This window comes from Capsicum annuum, unplaced genomic scaffold, assembly GCF_002878395.1.
Source record: "Capsicum annuum cultivar UCD-10X-F1 unplaced genomic scaffold, UCD10Xv1.1 ctg83241, whole genome shotgun sequence".
Lineage (NCBI taxonomy): Eukaryota > Viridiplantae > Streptophyta > Magnoliopsida > Solanales > Solanaceae > Capsicum > Capsicum annuum.
In genome coordinates this window covers 69,455-87,927 of record NW_025894096.1, presented here as the reverse complement: position 1 = coordinate 87,927, position 18,473 = coordinate 69,455, and the positions used below count along the sequence as shown (strand labels likewise).

General features: G+C 34.2%; 1 protein-coding gene across 1 annotated transcript; it reads left to right on the top strand.

Moving 5' to 3' along the window:
* Nucleotides 1–6,170: 6,170 nt before the first annotated feature.
* Nucleotides 6,171–18,148, top strand: LOC107862718 (DNA-directed RNA polymerases IV and V subunit 2). Its single transcript, XM_016708356.2, has 8 exons — nt 6,171–6,329; nt 8,412–8,970; nt 9,974–10,186; nt 12,992–13,872; nt 14,053–14,344; nt 15,007–15,957; nt 16,997–17,268; nt 17,407–18,148. The coding sequence occupies exons 2-8, from the start codon at nt 8,425–8,427 to the stop codon at nt 17,903–17,905; spliced, it is 3,654 nt and encodes a 1,217-aa protein (XP_016563842.2). The 5' UTR covers nt 6,171–6,329; nt 8,412–8,424; the 3' UTR covers nt 17,906–18,148.
* The last annotated feature ends 325 nt before the right edge of the window (nt 18,149–18,473 follow it).

Sequence of the window (18,473 nt, the reverse complement as noted above, 5' to 3'; positions counted from 1 at the left end):
GAATCACAAGCACAACAAAAGAGATGATAAAGACAGCAGCACATCAATATCAGAAGAAATGTGAAATACAACTGTTAGAACAGCCGAAAGACAATAATGGAGCAGAAGGCGTAAGCACTTACGTCAAAATATTCGTCGGCATGAGACGATAAAATAATAATAAAAAAAAATGAATCACTTAGTCCACAAAAGAGAAAGGAACCTTATTCAGATAAGGGACAAAAAATAAATAGAAGATTTTTCAAGGAGACCTAAGAAGAAACAAATATTTGTAATTCTACCCCTCCTTGAATCTATAAAAAGAGCGTTAGAAATTAAAGAAAGACAGACAACATTTTCTTTACAACTTACAATCTTAGAAAAATGTTAGGTGTCTTAAATATGAGTGAGGTAAAACCTCTTCTCCTGTCAGGGAAAGATATCAAAGTAGCTTGTATGTAAGTACAAGGAAGATTTGATTAAAGTTTTTTTCTATGTAATATGTTTATGAAATAAAAAGTTTATTTCTATATTCTTCGTCTATCTCATATGTTAGTTATAAGTGAAGATTGCGATCTTTAGCATCAGCAGAGAAAAGACACTACAGTAGCCTTAGACTGAGCGTCGTAATAGGCTAACAGGTCTTTCATAGCCAGAAGGAGAAGTACTGTGGTACTGATACAACTAACATAGAAAGAAAACTCGAAAAGTATAAACATAAACTTTGTCTTTCATAAACTTATTATCATAAGAAAAAATGATTTTCTTATCTATTTTATGCATCCATACATTCTATGTGATACTAAGTATCTATAAGGATTAAATAATCATAAATTTTCTAAATTTAAATAAATCATCATGAGAGTGGTACAACCACAATTAAAGAAAATAAATAAAAGATATTGGGAAACAAAAGCTACCATAAAAACTCTTAATAGTGAAATATTAAAGATTGAAAACCGTATCTGGAAAAGTTATCTTTGGGAAAACGCAGATGTCTTTGAATTTGACATAATAAAAGAAGCTTTATATGAATCTTTGCACAAAGCTTGAATGTTAATAGAAACACAAATTTTTCTGTATAGAAATTGAAAGATTCTATTAAAGAAATTTATTCTTTACACAGTTTAATGGATAATTATACTATTTTTCTTGATGAAAAAATATTAATCACCATTTTAATGGTAATTAAATTAAATAAAGATTTGCAATAAATGATTTTTGAAAAAATCATAGATAACCTTAGTCAGGAACAATGGTCTATCCATGATTACTCATATGTAGATAATGATGATGAATTATACTATTTGTATGATGATGGTTATTTCACTGATTAAGTCAAATAAACTTCCGCAAATCCTATTTGCGAACAACACCCTTCAATGTGGTATCAGAGCCATATAATAGAATTAAAATACACTATAAGAAGACCTCGTAGAAATATTAAATCTTATAAAGAAATCAAAAGATCATTAAACAGACTTTATTTTGAATATAAAAGACTCAGTAATACAAAAGAAGATCTAATAAGATTAAATCACCTAATCACCATAATTTCTAGATTAAAATATAGATTGATTGGACATCTGAAATCCCAAGTGAATGTGAAATTCAAATTGGAAGAGCCCTAGAAATAGAAAGTTCAAATACTTCAATTCCAAGACTTTCAATAGAATATGAAAACAATTCCATATGAAAAAGTAATTATATGAGATTTATCAATAAAAACTCTAAAAACATTATTAAAGTTTCAGGAAGATTCTTTAATGGAAGCAACTGGCAAATCATCCTAATCCAGTCAGGATCTTCAGTAAACCATGTCAAGAAAAATATCCTAGACGGTTTAACCACTTATGAAGGTACCCCTTACCTTTATAAAACATTTGAAAAAAACAGCTACAACTGTTCAAAAATGATAAAATTATCAATTCAATTTGAATCAATTAGAATAACCGTGCCTTGTTATATTACAGATCATGAAAATGATTATAATATAATTTTGGGGGAACATTTCTAAACAGTTTGGATCAATATAATATCCAAAATGAAGGAATTGAAATAACCTTTGGAGAAAAAACTTGTTTTATCCCAAAAATTTAAATACCAAAAAAATCTCTTTTAGAGTAGCAATATTCGTAGAATTTACTACCTACGAAATAAGATTGACATCATGTGGTCATATCGATAACGGTTCTGAAGCTAGTTTTGCCAACTCTTTTTTAATATATATATATATATATATATATATATATATATTAAAAAAGAGTTGGCAAAACTAGCTTCAGAACCGTTATCGATATGACCACATGATGTCAATCTTATTTCGTAGGTAGTAAATTCTACGAATATTGCTACTCTAAAAGAGATTTTTTTGGTATTTAAATTTTTGGGATAAAACAAGTTTTTTCTCCAAAGGTTATTTCAATTCCTTCATTTTGGATATTATATTGATCCAAACTGTTTAGAAATGTTCCCCCAAAATTATATTATAATCATTTTCATGATCTGTAATATAACAAGGCACGGTTATTCTAATTGATTCAAATTGAATTGATAATTTTATCATTTTTGAACAGTTGTAGCTGTTTTTTTCAAATGTTTTATAAAGGTAAGGGGTACCTTCATAAGTGGTTAAACCGTCTAGGATATTTTTCTTGACATGGTTTACTGAAGATCCTGACTGGATTAGGATGATTTGCCAGTTGCTTCCATTAAAGAATCTTCCTGAAACTTTAATAATGTTTTTAGAGTTTTTATTGATAAATCTCATATAATTACTTTTTCATATGGAATTGTTTTCATATTCTATTGAAAGTCTTGGAATTGAAGTATTTGAACTTTCTATTTCTAGGGCTCTTCCAATTTGAATTTCACATTCACTTGGGATTTCAGATGTCCAATCAATCTATATTTTAATCTAGAAATTATGGTGATTAGGTGATTTAATCTTATTAGATCTTCTTTTGTATTACTGAGTCTTTTATATTCAAAATAAAGTCTGTTTAATGATCTTTTGATTTCTTTATAAGATTTAATATTTCTACGAGGTCTTCTTATAGTGTATTTTAATTCTATTATATGGCTCTGATACCACATTGAAGGGTGTTGTTCGCAAATAGGATTTGCGGAAGTTTATTTGACTTAATCAGTGAAATAACCATCATCATACAAATAGTATAATTCATCATCATTATCTACATATGAGTAATCATGGATAGACCATTGTTCCTGACTAAGGTTATCTATGATTTTTTCAAAAATCATTTATTGCAAATCTTTATTTAATTTAATTACCATTAAAATGGTGATTAATATTTTTTCATCAAGAAAAATAGTATAATTATCCATTAAACTGTGTAAAGAATAAATTTCTTTAATAGAATCTTTCAATTTCTATACAGAAAAATTTGTGTTTCTATTAACATTCAAGCTTTGTGCAAAGATTCATATAAAGCTTCTTTTATTATGTCAAATTCAAAGACATCTGCGTTTTCCCAAAGATAACTTTTCCAGATACGGTTTTCAATCTTTAATATTTCACTATTAAGAGTTTTTATGGTAGCTTTTGTTTCCCAATATCTTTTATTTATTTTCTTTAATTGTGGTTGTACCACTCTCATGATGATTTATTTAAATTTAGAAAATTTATGATTATTTAATCCTTATAGATACTTAGTATCACATAGAATGTATGGATGCATAAAATAGATAAGAAAATCATTTTTTCTTATGATAATAAGTTTATGAAAGACAAAGTTTATGTTTATACTTTTCGAGTTTTCTTTCTATGTTAGTTGTATCAGTACCACAGTACTTCTCCTTCTGGCTATGAAAGACCTGTTAGCCTATTACGACGCTCAGTCTAAGGCTACTGTAGTGTCTTTTCTCTGCTGATGCTAAAGATCGCAATCTTCACTTATAACTAACATATGAGATAGACGAAGAATATAGAAATAAACTTTTTATTTCATAAACATATTACATAGAAAAAAACTTTAATCAAATCTTCCTTGTACTTACATACAAGCTACTTTGATATCTTTCCCTGACAGGAGAAGAGGTTTTACCTCACTCATATTTAAGACACCTAACATTTTTCTAAGATTGTAAGTTGTAAAGAAAATGTTGTCTGTCTTTCTTTAATTTCTAACGCTCTTTTTATAGATTCAAGGAGGGGTAGAATTACAAATATTTGTTTCTTCTTAGGTCTCCTTGAAAAATCTTCTATTTATTTTTTGTCCCTTATCTGAATAAGGTTCCTTTCTCTTTTGTGGACTAAGTGATTCATTTTTTTTTATTATTATTTTATCGTCTCATGCCGACGAATATTTTGACGTAAGTGCTTACGCCTTCTGCTCCATTATTGTCTTTCGGCTGTTCTAACAGTTGTATTTCACATTTCTTCTGATATTGATGTGCTGCTGTCTTTATCATCTCTTTTGTTGTGCTTGTGATTCAAAAATTTGTACGCCATGATCCATGTTTTTGGGGTGCGTGAAATTGATGCATTTCAAATTCAGCAATTTTTTCTTTTAGGACTATTGATTTCGATTTTTCTCTGGTCATTAAAACCCAATGTATATCTCTATCGAGGACTTTATAATTATCATCATAATATTTTTTACGGATGTTGTATAAAACCTTCATCCCCAATGCTCTTTTTGTTTGAATCCATTTTGAATTTAAAAATAGAAGTTTTTTGCCTACTCCTATTGCGTTGACATTTAAAGTTTTTATTTTTTCCACCGAAATATAATTAATCGTTGAAAAGTATAATCTTTCATCCTAAAATTCCATGGATATGCTGTAGAATCTGTAGTAAAATCTTTGTCCCTCAGCATAGTTTTTTATTGAACTTATCAATTGTGTTGGTAATTTCATCAATTCAGATAAATTTGAATTGGTATTAACTCGATCCAGATATTTAAATTCAAATAATTTAGCTATGAAGCTAGGACTTCTACCAAGGAATACTGAAATTCTTGGATATATATGTTTTATTCCTAGAACTCCAAAAGTTTCTCCACTTTCACCTGATAGATTGTAAATTTGTCTTGTGAGTGTCATATATTCTTCCTTGATGAATTTTTTCGACTTGAAAAGAAGCAAATTTTTTTCCTGCAGAAGAGTGAGCATTTTTTTTCTCACTTATCAGAAGTTTTTTTAGTTTTCACTGATGATATTTTCATAGAGAGTTTTTCATGTGCTTGGCTTTTAGCTAGGTCCAAAAATTCAACCATCGGTATATCCGGGCTTACCGTCGAGATGTTTTTGGCACTATATACTAGTGGGATATCTCCTTCCACTTTGTTAGCAACTTTTGATCCATTAGATCTGGTATCCAGATGTTCACAGAGAAGTTGAAATTCTGTGATATTTTCAGCTTGACCAGTGTTAAGCTAATTTAGTTCATATTGTAATTTTCTCGCCTTTTCAGACAAGGTTGATAGTTCATCACGAATAAATAACATATTGTTTTTTTCACTTATGATTTCTTCAATGCCATTCATTCTTTGGAATATCCTATTGACCGACACCTGGGTTCTATTGTTGGACGTTTCTTGAAAGAAAATCTACAAAAACATTGTCAGATCCTTTAATATTTTCTATTTTAAAAGAATAGAATGGTAACAATACCTGTCATTTGTGTAATGTTCCATATTGTGGCTCTGAAGGTAATTTATTAAATATCAAACGTGATATTTATGTATTATCTATTTTTACAACAATAATTTTGATAATAAAAATGCGGAAAACTTTCGTATTCCTTTATTACCGCTAGTAATTTCACTGGTATATCTGCAGGTTTCATTTAAATCTGTTTGTAATAGTGCTCTCCAGTGATATTCGGAGGCATCTGTTTGTAAGACTAAATTATCTTCTGGTTCAAGTAGTTTTGAAAGCTTAGCATATTTTTCTTTTAATTTTTGAACACGAAGAATGTTCATTAATCCATCCGAATTGATTCGATTTTCGAATGAGTTTTTACGACGAATTTCTTTTCTTTGCAAAATCTAAGATAAATTCACCGCATATTATAAATAATCAAGAAATTTTTATCTCTCTTATTTTGTTATTAATTTATCATATATATCATTCATCATAATTCAAAATATATTTATTCATTTTTGAATTTAACTAAAATCATGCCCATCATCCCCGACTAAAAAAACATAAAAACTAACATAAAAAACTGCATTTAACACATGTCCACACTTCCATGGAGTCGGTAAAACGCTGTATATTAGTAACACACACACACACTCACTGCCTCGTGCTCTCTCTGTTGCCACTGCCAGAAAGCTCTCAAAAATTCCCCCAAATAGCAAAAGCAGAATCTACGCTACTCTGTGAGCCTTTCCCTTTTCTTTTCTTCCTTCAAACATTGCTTTATTTTCTCCTAAATTTTTAACATTTTCAGAAAAAAAATTCGGGGTTTTAAAAACATTTAATTAAAAGAAAAAAAAAGATCTCTTTTGTGTTTATTTGTAAGTAATCTATGTGGGTTTTATTCGTTTCTTAAGAATAATAGCTGTAATGCAGTTTGTTTGGCGAATTGTTTCTGGGTTTTAGTGTTTAGAAGTAATTGAATCCGTGAAGGTTTTTTTTATGAAACTGATTTTAGCTCTTTTTTTGGAATTACAGAGTAAAGGAAAAAGTTGAATGCTTTTGTGCTACTTCTTGCATGTGGAGTTCTTCTGTTTCAGTTTTGTAATTTTGGGTTTAGGGTTTAGAGGGAAATTGACTGAAAGGAGAATGTTAGTTTTCTGAAATCCCTAAAGTTGGCTGAAAGCACTTTATGGGGTTTCTTGAGTTGCAAAAGAAAATAAAGGATAATATTTTTGTTACTTATATTTTGAAGTAAGTGAATCCGAAAAGGGGGTTTTAGAAATAAGCTGATTTTAGCTGTTTTTGGAAGTGGAAATTTTTAAAATAAAGTTGAATGCTTTTCTGATACTTCTTGCATGTGGAGTTTTTGTGTTTTTGTTTTGCGTTTTTGGGTTTAGGGTTTAGGATTTAGAGGTGAATTGACTGAAATGATAAATATTAGTGTGATGAAATCCCTAAAATGAGCTGAAATCATTTCTTCAGCTACAAAAGAAAAAGAAAGGATTTTTTTTAATACTTAGAAGTAAGTGAATCAAACAAATTGTAGCTGTTTTCGGAAGTATAAAGTTAAAATTAATTTGAATACTTTTCTGATGCTTCCTGCATGTGAAGTTCTTGTGTTTGGGGTTTAGGGTTTAGAGGTGATTTGACTGAATTAATGAGTATTAGTGTGATGAAATTCATCCTCTCTACTTCACCTGTGGTAGTGGTATGGTCTGCGTACACTCTACCCTCCCCAGACCCTACTATGTGGGAAGACCCCACTATGTGGGAATACACTGGGTATGTTGTTGTTGTTGGAAGTAGAAGGTGAAGAAAAAGTTTAATGCTTGTCTGATACTTCTTGCATGTCGAGTTCTTCTGTTTCTGTTTCGTGTTTTGGGGTTTAGGGTTTAGAGTTGAATTGACTGAAATAATAAATATTAGCGTGATGAAATCCCTAAAACTAGCTGAACTTACTTTATGGGTTTTCTTGAGGTGCAAATGAAAAGAGAAGAAAATATTTTTATGTATGGTAGCTCATACTTTTAAGAAAATGTTGAAGGTATTTTGTGGGTTTTCTAGAGATGGAAAAAGAGAAGGAAAAGAACAGATCTTTTAATGGAGCTTATACATTTTATTCAACCTTTTATTTTCTGAAATGCTGGTGAATGTCTTGGATCTTCGAGGTTTTCAGTTTTTATGACTTGATGAACCAATGCTAAGAGTAAATTCTGGTTGAGCTTGTTTTCCTGTTTTTCTCTGTTGGCTCTCATAATAACTCCTAGGGTTTTTGGAATTCCTTGTTATTTCTTTAGAAGACATGAACCTTAGATATACTCCCGATATTCCAAGGAGAATATATTAATGCATCCAATTTTCAGTGTGAATATGTATCAATGCATCCAATTTTCAGTGTGAATATACAGTGATTCATTATCTTTTAAAAGTAGCATTACATATTCAAATGCTACATAAACCGTACTATAATTCACAGCCTTTCATTGTCTCTATAATTTTTTTAGCTTTATCTTCTCTAGAAATAGCTCAACTAGAGTGGAAGTGGGTTGTTGAAGACACAGTAAGGGAAAATTTCACCAAACAATTGCAGTTTTCGCCTGATTGACATTTGTTTAGTCTTTTGTTTTGTTGCTTTGTTCTGTTGTTCTAAATAAATCCATTTCTAGTTAGAGAGGATATTCATTTGGCCTTCTTGGAAGGACAATATTTCGTAGTTTCAGCTGGGCTATCTTAAGATTTTTAGCTGAGAGATCACGTTTACCATTACAGTTGGAAAAAAGTTAATATCAACTGATGGCCCTTTGATTTTGTCTTTGGAGCAGGTGTTTCATTCAGATGACAATTTCCGACTTCATGGAAGAAGTGGGATGTAGTAGTGGTAAAGAGAAGATATCAAATGGATCAGTGAGGATGGATTTTGATATTGATGATCTTTTTGAAGTAGACGATGATGATTGGGATGAGGACGACGGTGAGGATGAGGATGATAGCCATGATATGGTTTTAATGAAAGAGTTGGGTGAAGGTTTCTTGAAAAACTTCTGTAAAAAAGCAGCAACTGGTTTTTTTGAGAAGTATGGTTTAATCAATCACCAGATTAATTCATATAATGACTTCATCAACTATGGAATACAAAGGGTGTTTGACTCGGTCGGGGAGATCCATGTTGAACCAGGTTATGATCCATCAAAGAGAGGTGATGGTGATTGGAAGCATGCTTCTGTGAAATTTGGGAAAGTAACCCTTGAGCGGCCAAAGTTTTGGGCTGGGGAGAAGTTTTCTGTGGACGGTGGGAAAGAGTACCTGGACTTGTGGCCACGCCATGCTCGCCTTCAGAACATGACTTATTCTGCCAGGATTATGGTTGAGACTCATGTTCAGGTTAGGGAATGTTGTTTTTGTCTACTATTCAAAAAAAAAAAAAAGAGGATGTTTGCCTATCCTATAATCTTTAGTTTTATGTGTATCAAATTCTTTTTGTTATTTATATTCATTCATTTTTCTTATTATTCTCAAATTTGAATTGGCCAGATTGTAGGTTTTCTACTTTTTATGGTATAATCCTTGTATACAGGTGATTCTCTGCCGTAACATTAATAAAATATACTTCATTTTTTTTTGTATTAGCCAGCTGTGTTCTAAAATGATTGCATTGTGTTGTTCTTCCATAGAATAAGTGGTCATTTGACCATGAAAACAAAAAAACTTTTCACTTCATTTGGAATTTTCACAGTTGGAGTCGTGTTTTGGCCATACTTTTGCAATACATATTTAGAAATTAAATGTAAGTTTTAAAAAAACATGAAATATCTTTAAACATCAAATATAATTTAAATAAGGTTATTTTAAAAATAAAAAATTTAGGATAAATTTGAAAAAGAAAATTTTTAAAAAGTGAAAACACGATTTGGGTTTTTTTCAAATTTTCAAATACATCTTCAAGTTGTAGTTGGGATTTTTATGGAGAAAACACTGATGTTCAGATGAAGTGAAAACAATTTCAGGAAAAAGTGAAAAATTCTCATGGCCAACTGGGTTCTATGTTGCCAATCTTGTTGGTATCTCTTGAACAGTTCTTTGTTAAATGCATTGCCCATCCAACGGAAAGTAAGAAAATGGCCATCACAGAGGAAATAAGAGGCTCTGAGCTGCTTGTATCCTAATCCTTAATACTTGATGCCATCATTTATTTGAACTTCACAAAATTCAACCTTTATCTGGAGTACCACCGGTATTTGGAATATAATCCCTTCTCATCCATGTCATGCAATGACAGCCTTTTCCAGTTAACATTGATAACACATCCAACATGTTATTTATTTTCCTTTGTTAGTTTCTTATTCTTTTTAATAATTTCTTTGGCTGCACTTGTATATGATTTCAGGTGTATACAAAGAAGCTAGTTAGAAGTGACAAGTTCAAAACTGGGGTAGACCGGTTTGTGGACAAGGAGTGTGAGGTGGAAGATAAAAGGGATGTCTTGATTGGGAGAATCCCTGTGATGGTGAACTCAGAGTTGTGCTGGATGAATGGTGTTGAGAAGCCTGATTGTGAATTTGATCATGGGGGATACTTCATAGTCAAAGGGGCTGAAAAGGTAAGATCTTCCCGCTAGCACCTCACTCTTGCTGCCACCCTCTCTTCAACCTAAAGAGGGTATAGAAAACAAGACCACACAGTTGGTGTTTGTATATTTTTTATGCCCTAATGAGTCTTAAAGGGAAAATTAGAGATACTCTTCAAAGTACTGCTACATCAACCATTTTACTACACACACACAAAAAGCCCATTTTACTACACATCAACCTATCATAGCTCAAAATATTGGAATTTCACTCGTTAATGTTAGAATTTATGAGCCCAAATCGATTCGTAGTGTTGTACTAGTAATTGTTGTTGCCTGAATAGGTGTGTATTTTGACAGTCTTAACTTTTTGAAAATTCAGATAATTGCAACAGTTGTGTCCATATAATGGAAGATATGACAAGTTAGGATGAAAGAGAGGAGAAATTTTAACTTTCATCTTAGATATTTAACTAAGCATTTGATTAACTAAAGATACTGTTGAAGATTGATCTTATGAAGAAGAAGTTTATGTATCACTTTGCATAACATCCAACATTTTGGAGTTCAGAGTTCGAACTGATGAAACAGTTTTGTAGCATGCATGAACCTTTAGGAGGAAAGATGATGTGTCTCCATCATAATTTGATGTAGTTGGATGTTACATACTTTTAGTAAGAGAAGAACTCTGCTTTTGTAAGACAAGTTGCAAACAATCTGATAAAAAATTACTTGTCTTCTGTAAAAACGTAACGGCAGTCTAGGAATCATTTAGGAGCCCTAGATTTTGTATAATGTGTTGAATTCTCATGATCATGCTGCATGTTTAATACAAATTGCACAAGTATGTGGTGTATTTATTTATATGTTTTTCTGAAAGCACATAGTTGATAAGAATTTCGGCATTGTATATTTCTCCCCAAAACAAAAAGCTTTGACTTTGTATGAGGTGTTGAATCAGACTGTTGTATGCATGCCTTTTAATACAGGTACAGTTCTGAAAACCCATCAAGTCTAGTCTTGGTTTCTCTCTTTTAACCTTGGGACATAAATATGTTCAGTTCAAGAGTAAATGAATGTGAAAGAAAAAGTCAAATAGACAAGAAGCTACAAGGAAGTTGAACTTTTCATGAACTTTTTACATGACCTATATATATAGAGAGAAGTAGCGGAAGTACGATGGATCCTAGACCCGGACCCTGTATTATATGTGCAGCTTAAAAAAATTCTATTCTGGACCTAAAGTTATCAACTTTGCGTTCCATTAAGACACTAATATCTGATACATAATTTTGACGTCAACAACAAATATCTTTCCATAAATGACATAGAGCAGTTGAAGATCAGATTTCATTGTTAGGCAGGTAAGAGACTGATACTTTAAGTTCTTTTTTCTTTTTTAACCGTGATGTCTAGGCAAGCTTTTGCGCACCTCGACTAATTCCACGGGATACCTGTCACCTCCCAGCATCAAAAATACCAGGTAACTCTGTCCACCAAGGCTAGAACGGATGGGAAGTATAACCTAGCGTTTTTTGTCTCTACTGGGATTTGAACCTAGGACCTCATGCTCTCAGTCCACTTCATTGACCACTTGGCCACATCCTTGGGTGCAAAAAAGGGTTATTTAAGTTTATCAGATGGTTTTCCATGCTCTATGTCGTTCCTTAGATTGTGAATTTTGAAGTGCAAAAAAGGTGATGTAAACTCAAATGACTCCACTTATGAGCCTAAAGCTGAAGACAATGATCAAAGAAAAATCCACTGTGCTTGTTGAATAATACAGTTGTAATAGTTCATGGTTGAACGTTCTTTTACAGCATCATCTGCATAACTTGGCTGTTGGTGACAGTGAACCAACATTTTCGGTATAGTTAAAAAAATAACATTCTTTAGCTTCTGATGGCTTGGGAAGAAGGGGGGTATATGATGCACGAATGAGCTTGATGTATACTTTCACGACAACCGTTTTCTAACTTCTGGGGGAAGGAAGGAATCACTCACTGAGGCTGCTTCATGTCAATTCTATTTCATCTTAAATACGTGCATATGGAACTGGGATCAGATTAAGAACTGTAGAACAAAACTTCACGTTACCTTAGTTTGGAGACTTCTTCAAGCTGAGTAATGTAATCTTTTCCCTTGTCTGAGTACATAATACTCCTTTGTCCCAAAAGAATGACAAAGTACAATTTTGGGGAGTCAAATAGTTTGTTTTTTGACTACAAATTTCAAAAATTTTGTTTCGTGACTACAAGTTTCAAACATCCGCTAAATACTCTTAGCCAAAAAAAAAAAGTTATGGTTTGAGTACTTATTATCTCGTTTTTCAATTTGTAGGAGTAATATTTATTTTACTCTATAATAGAAGAGTGAATAGAAAGCAGCTTACGCTCAGTCAATGGTCTGTTCGGAATTTTTCCTTGATAAATTACCTGTCAAAATTGTGGGGTTCTTTGTTTTTTTCCATTTTAAGCCAGTGTTCGTTCTTGAGAAATGAGAAGAAAGCCACTAAAAGAGACCGGGTCATGTTTTTATATATGGGCTTAGTTAATTGGCGTTTTCTTAGTAATTGCTATGATTCTTTACTATCTTCTTTTATCACTAAAAAAAGAGAATGGATACTTCATGTCGAAAATTAAATGTGTCCGGCTCTTGTACTCCGTATCCACCATTCTTTTTTGGAATTGAAGGAATATGTCACTTTGGCATGCATTCTGCACTTGTGCTATTAGTATAGTGATACAGAAAATTATTTAATCTTTTTGGCAAATTTTAGAAGTAAATTCCCTATTGCAGTTCTTTATCGATTGAAACCTCCTGCAATTTCCATTTCAGACCTTCATTGCACAGGAGCAGCTTTGTTTAAAAAGACTCTGGGTGTCAAACAATCCCACTTGGATGGTTGGATATCGCCCAGGTGAAAAAAGGAAGAGAGTCTATGTTAAACTGACTGAGACCTTGAAACTTGAGCACATTAAGGGAGGAGAAAAAGCCCTCAGTGTGTACATCTTGGCAGAAATGCCAATTTGGATCTTGTTCTTTGCTCTAGGTGTATCCTCTGACAAGGAGGTAGTAAATTTAATTGATGTGGATATTGAAGATACTAGAATCGTCAATATACTAGTAGCTTCTATCCATGAGGCTGATAAGAATTGTGAGGATTTCAGGAAGGGGAAAAAGGCTCTTGCTTTTGTTGATAGACTTATAAAGAGTTGTAAATTTCCACCTCAAGAATCTGTTGAGGAATGCATAAAAGCATACCTGTTCCCTAATCTTAGTGGTTTCAAGCAGAAGGCTCGCTTCCTTGGCTATATGGTAAAATGCCTCGTGCACTCTTTCATTGGTCGCAGAAAGGTTGAGAACAGAGATGATTTTCGAAACAAGAGATTGGAGCTGGCTGGTGAGCTCCTTGAACGAGAGCTCAGGGCACACATTAAACATGCCGAGAGGCGTATGGTGAAGGCAATGCAAAGAGATCTTTATGGAGATCGACAAGTGCAGCCAATTGAGCACTACTTGGATGCATCAATAATTACCAATGGTCTCTCCAGGGCCTTTTCCACTGGACATTGGTGTCACCCTTACAAGAGAATGGAGAGGGTTTCCGGTGTAGTTGCAACTCTTAGACGAACAAATCCATTGCAAATGACTGCTGATATGAGGAAAACGCGTCAGCAGGTTACATACACCGGGAGGGTTGGCGATGCTAGATATCCGTAAGTGTTTCTAAATTTATATTAACCATTTCTTTTTGTGCTTTCCATTAGCAAAATTGGTGACTTCATTTGTCTCGCTTCCTGATCGTTGGTTGTTCTGTCATATTTTTTGGTATTTTGTTTCTGTTTTGTTTAGCTTAAGTATGATAATCTAATGTTTGTTAAAAATAACTTATGCAGACATCCTTCTCACTGGGGAAAAGTATGTTTTCTATCTACCCCAGATGGAGAAAATTGTGGCCTGGTGAAAAATTTGGCTAGTATGGGTCTTGTCAGCACAATTGTTTTGAAGCCACTTCTTGAGACCTTGTTCCGGTGTGGAATGCAAAAGTTAGTAGACGATAGTGCCACCTCACTCCACGGAAAGCAAAAGGTACTACTAGACGGGGAGTGGGTTGGAGTATGTGAAGATTCTGCACTCTTTGTTTCAAAGCTAAGACGTAAGCGCCGCAGGAATGAAGTGCCACACCAGGTTGGCTCATGATCATTTTCATTTAATTATGTGCAGTAGAATCATGGAACCTTTCTGTTGAATATTATTTATATTGCAACTTTGTTCATTGATCCACCAAAAGGCGATTAATTCATTAGTTCATTAGAAGGCGATTATAAAACTATTAACCAAATGTAGACTCATGTTTTTCTCTTTGTTCCTGAAAAAGATGTGAGTTTTGTGGTAAACTTTTGTATTCTGGTAAATCCATGTAGGTTGTGCCTCTTTCCTCCAATAGTGACCTGAACTCCCAACCTCTTGGTTGAAGTAGAGGGTCTACCTTTAGAACAACCCTCTCTCGTCATTGACGAGTTTCCTTAAATGGAAATAACCTTAAATACGACGGTTCTCTATTACATAACCTTTATCACAAATTTGGCAATTGATTTGATGTTTTCTTCTAACACACTAATAGATATACCATGCGAGTTAAAATCATGGAAGTTGATGAAGCTTCTTGACTATGGAAATTTGACTCGATACCTTTTTCATTAGCACTGGATCTGCTGTGAAAAGTCTCCTTTTACATGGATATTAAAAATTCAGTCTAGTATATTGTTGTTGAGGAGACGTTGTATGTTGTCATATCAGCTCTGTAAATTTGATACTCATACACTGAACAATCAAAATTTTTCTTCTAGGTTGAAGTTAAGAGAGATGAGCTGCAGGGTGAAGTTCGCATATTTTCTGATGCAGGAAGGATTCTGCGCCCTCTTCTTGTTGTTTCAAATCTAAAGAAAATCAAAGCTTTGAAAGGGGGAGATTATGGCTTTCAATCTCTTCTGGACAATGGGATTATTGAGCTCATAGGACCCGAAGAAGAAGAAGATTGTCGAACTGCATGGGGAGTTGAATACATCTTAAAAGCAGATAAAGAGGACCCACCTGCTAAGTATACACATTGTGAGTTGGACATGTCATTGCTATTAGGTTTGAGCTGTGGTATTATCCCATTTGCAAACCATGATCATGCTAGGAGGGTCCTCTATCAATCCGAGAAGCACTCCCAGCAGGCAATTGGGTTTTCGACAGTGAATCCAAATATTAGAGTTGATACGAATACACATCAACTGTATTATCCTCAGAGGCCACTTTTCCGGACAATGTTGGCAGATTCCCTTGGAAAACCAAAATGTGCTCGTTCGCAGAAAGGAATGCTTCCACGGCCTGAATACTTCAATGGGCAATGTGCTATTGTTGCAGTAAATGTTCACCTTGGCTATAACCAAGAAGATTCATTGGTTATGAATCGTGCTTCACTGGAGCGTGGAATGTTCCGATCTGAGCATGTTAGGAGCTACAAGGCTGACGTCGACAATAAGGAAGCTGTTGCTAAGAAGCTAAAGATTGAGGACTCTGTCAACTTTGGGAAAACCCAGAGTAAAATTGGACGAGTGGACAGCCTAGATGATGATGGTTTTCCATTCATTGGGGCAAATCTCCAGAGCGGAGATATCATAATTGGGAAATATTCTGAATCAGGGTCTGATCACAGTATCAAGCTGAAGCATACGGAAAGGGGCATGGTTCAGAAGGTTTTGCTCTCTGCTAATGATGAAGGGAAGAATTTTGCTGTCGTATCTCTCAGACAAGTAAGATACCCAATATTGTACTTACATGACTCTCTATTTCTGTATAGAACTTCTGATTTAAGATGCAGGTTTATGAGAAACATTTCTTTATTTAAAAGGCCATATTAAGTCTTTGGAAAACTGTTCGCAGGCAATTTAGCTAGCTTCTTAAAATACTTGCACTTCATGGGATACAAGGTCTCCTATTCATACATCTGTGCTTGCCTTCATACAGTTAATTACAAAATTATCTATTTTTGAAACAGGAGTTAAAATTGTAGATCTTTTAGCCCCTTAGCGCCTTGTAATTCGGGGGTGCTGGAGTGGGCAAAACAGTACTCATTATGGAATTGATTAACAATATGCTAAAGAACTTTATAAGTTCCCAAAAATTGAAGATACAGATCGGGAAATTGAGTTTCAATCTTCACGATAATAGGAGAACAGATGCTATGTACTGTGTTCAAAAAGACCATATATGTGCCTTGAAGGCTTGAACCATCTTATTAATGAACACATTGAAAGACTAGCCACTGAACTGAAACAAAGATGATTTATCTATAAGTAGCAGTACTAGACTATGCTGAAGCTTCGAAGCTAGAAGCCATTTTAGAATACATTTTATACTCTTAAGAGTTTGCAAGAAAGCCTAATCACATATTTTTGTTTTACTTATGGTGTAAACTGGAACAAGTAAATGCATTTTCCGAAAAAGAAAAAAACATTGGTATGTGTAAATGAGGTTGAATCTGTGCTACAGATGTCAGAATCCCTACAGGACTAGATAGGGAATACTTTTGTTGTTTTGCTTTTACTAGTACAGTTCCTGTCGCACATGTTTAGTGCTGCTTTATCCATAAAATTACTTTTCCTTCTCAAAAAAAAAAGTTAGCAAACAAAGCTGTTAGCAGTAAGCAGTATGTTTCTGTGTTATGATTCAAATATACATGTGAAAAAGTTGGTCACGTCCTATCCATCTTTATGTTTTCTTCCACCCTGTTCTTCTTCGTGTGTATACCTGGAACATAATGCTAATCTTATATTCTTGTACACTGTGCAGGTTCGTTCTCCATGTCTTGGAGACAAGTTCTCCAGCATGCATGGACAAAAGGGTGTCCTTGGATTTCTGGAATCTCAGGAAAACTTTCCTTTTACAGTTCAGGGGATTGTTCCAGATATTGTAATCAATCCCCATGCATTTCCTTCAAGGCAAACCCCTGGTCAGCTGCTAGAAGCCTCTTTGGGGAAGGGCATTGCCCTAGGTGGTGGTCAAAAATATGCCACCCCCTTCTCCACTTTATCAGTTGATGCCATAATGGATCAACTTCATGCGTAAGATATCCGAAAGCTGTATCCTTTTTCATAATTCCATATTTTTGTGCCAACCAGTTGTGCTGTGTTTGTTTTGTTGTATTCAGTTGTGAATTCTGGTGATTTGTCATTGATTATTAAATACTATATAACCTGCAGGAGAGGATTCTCAAGATGGGGAAACGAGAGAGTTTACAACGGTCGGACGGGTGAAATGGTTCATTCCCTGATTTTCATGGGCCCAACATTCTACCAACGCCTCATCCATATGGCTGAAGACAAGGTGAAATTCCGTAACACTGGGCCTGTCCATCCCCTTACTCGCCAACCTGTGGCAGACAGAAAACGCTTTGGTGGAATTAAGTTTGGTGAAATGGAACGCGACTGTCTTATAGCTCATGGCGCTGCAGCAAATCTGCATGAACGCCTTTTCACACTCAGTGACTCCTCCCAGATGCACATCTGTGGTAAGTGCAAAAACATGGCAAATGTAATCCAGAGATCTGTGCAAGGTGGTAAGGTAAGGGGTCCGTTTTGCCGGTTCTGTGAGTCAGTCGAAGATATAGTGAAAGTTAATGTGCCATATGGTGCAAAGTTGTTGTGCCAGGAGCTCTTCAGCATGGGCATATCTCTCAAGTTTGACACTGAGATTTGCTAGTTCCTGATTAAGTTTCATCTTCTAGATTACACTAATGATGCTGACACGTTGGTGAAGTTGTTGATGGCGAACGCTCTATCTGTTTGCATAAGAAAATCCTCTCTTGTATCCTGAGCTTCCTGGTTATCAGGTTGTGGCAAACACTGTTTTCTGTAGATATGTCTAGTGTTGATGGCAGAAGAGAATTGTCTCTTGTATTTGAATCCTGTTGGTTATCAGGTTTGAAAAAGTGTGTTTCGTTTAGACATTCACCCCCCGCCCCCCAGTTCTCTCTCTCTCACACACACGCACGCTCACACACATACATGCTGAATTGCTTGCTTGCTGTGGCAGGGAATTGATTTCGATGCAAAAGGGTAAATAACACACGATAGAAGTAGTAGCAAGTATGCTGTATTGCTGTGGTCATACTTTTGACGTGTCACTTGTCTTGTTTGGTTTCAGATTAAAATTGTTCTTGACTATAACAATTAGATTTGATTGAATAAGTAGCTCTATTAAAGTAATTATTAGTTGTTACCTCTAGAAGTGATGGAAGAAAGAAGTGGTGGAAGTAGTACAGAGTAGC

What these genes read in the sequence shown, in the direction of transcription:
- LOC107862718 (XM_016708356.2), top strand. Translation starts at nt 8,425, where the DNA reads ATGACAATTTCCGACTTCATGGAAGAAGTGGGATGTAGTAGTGGTAAA. An exon ending in TAGTCAAAGGGGCTGAAAAG is followed by an intron (nt 10,187 to 12,991) that starts GTAAGATCTTCC and finishes TTTCCATTTCAG; the next exon opens with ACCTTCATTGCACAGGAGCA. An exon ending in CTGTCGTATCTCTCAGACAA is followed by an intron (nt 15,958 to 16,996) that starts GTAAGATACCCA and finishes TACACTGTGCAG; the next exon opens with GTTCGTTCTCCATGTCTTGG.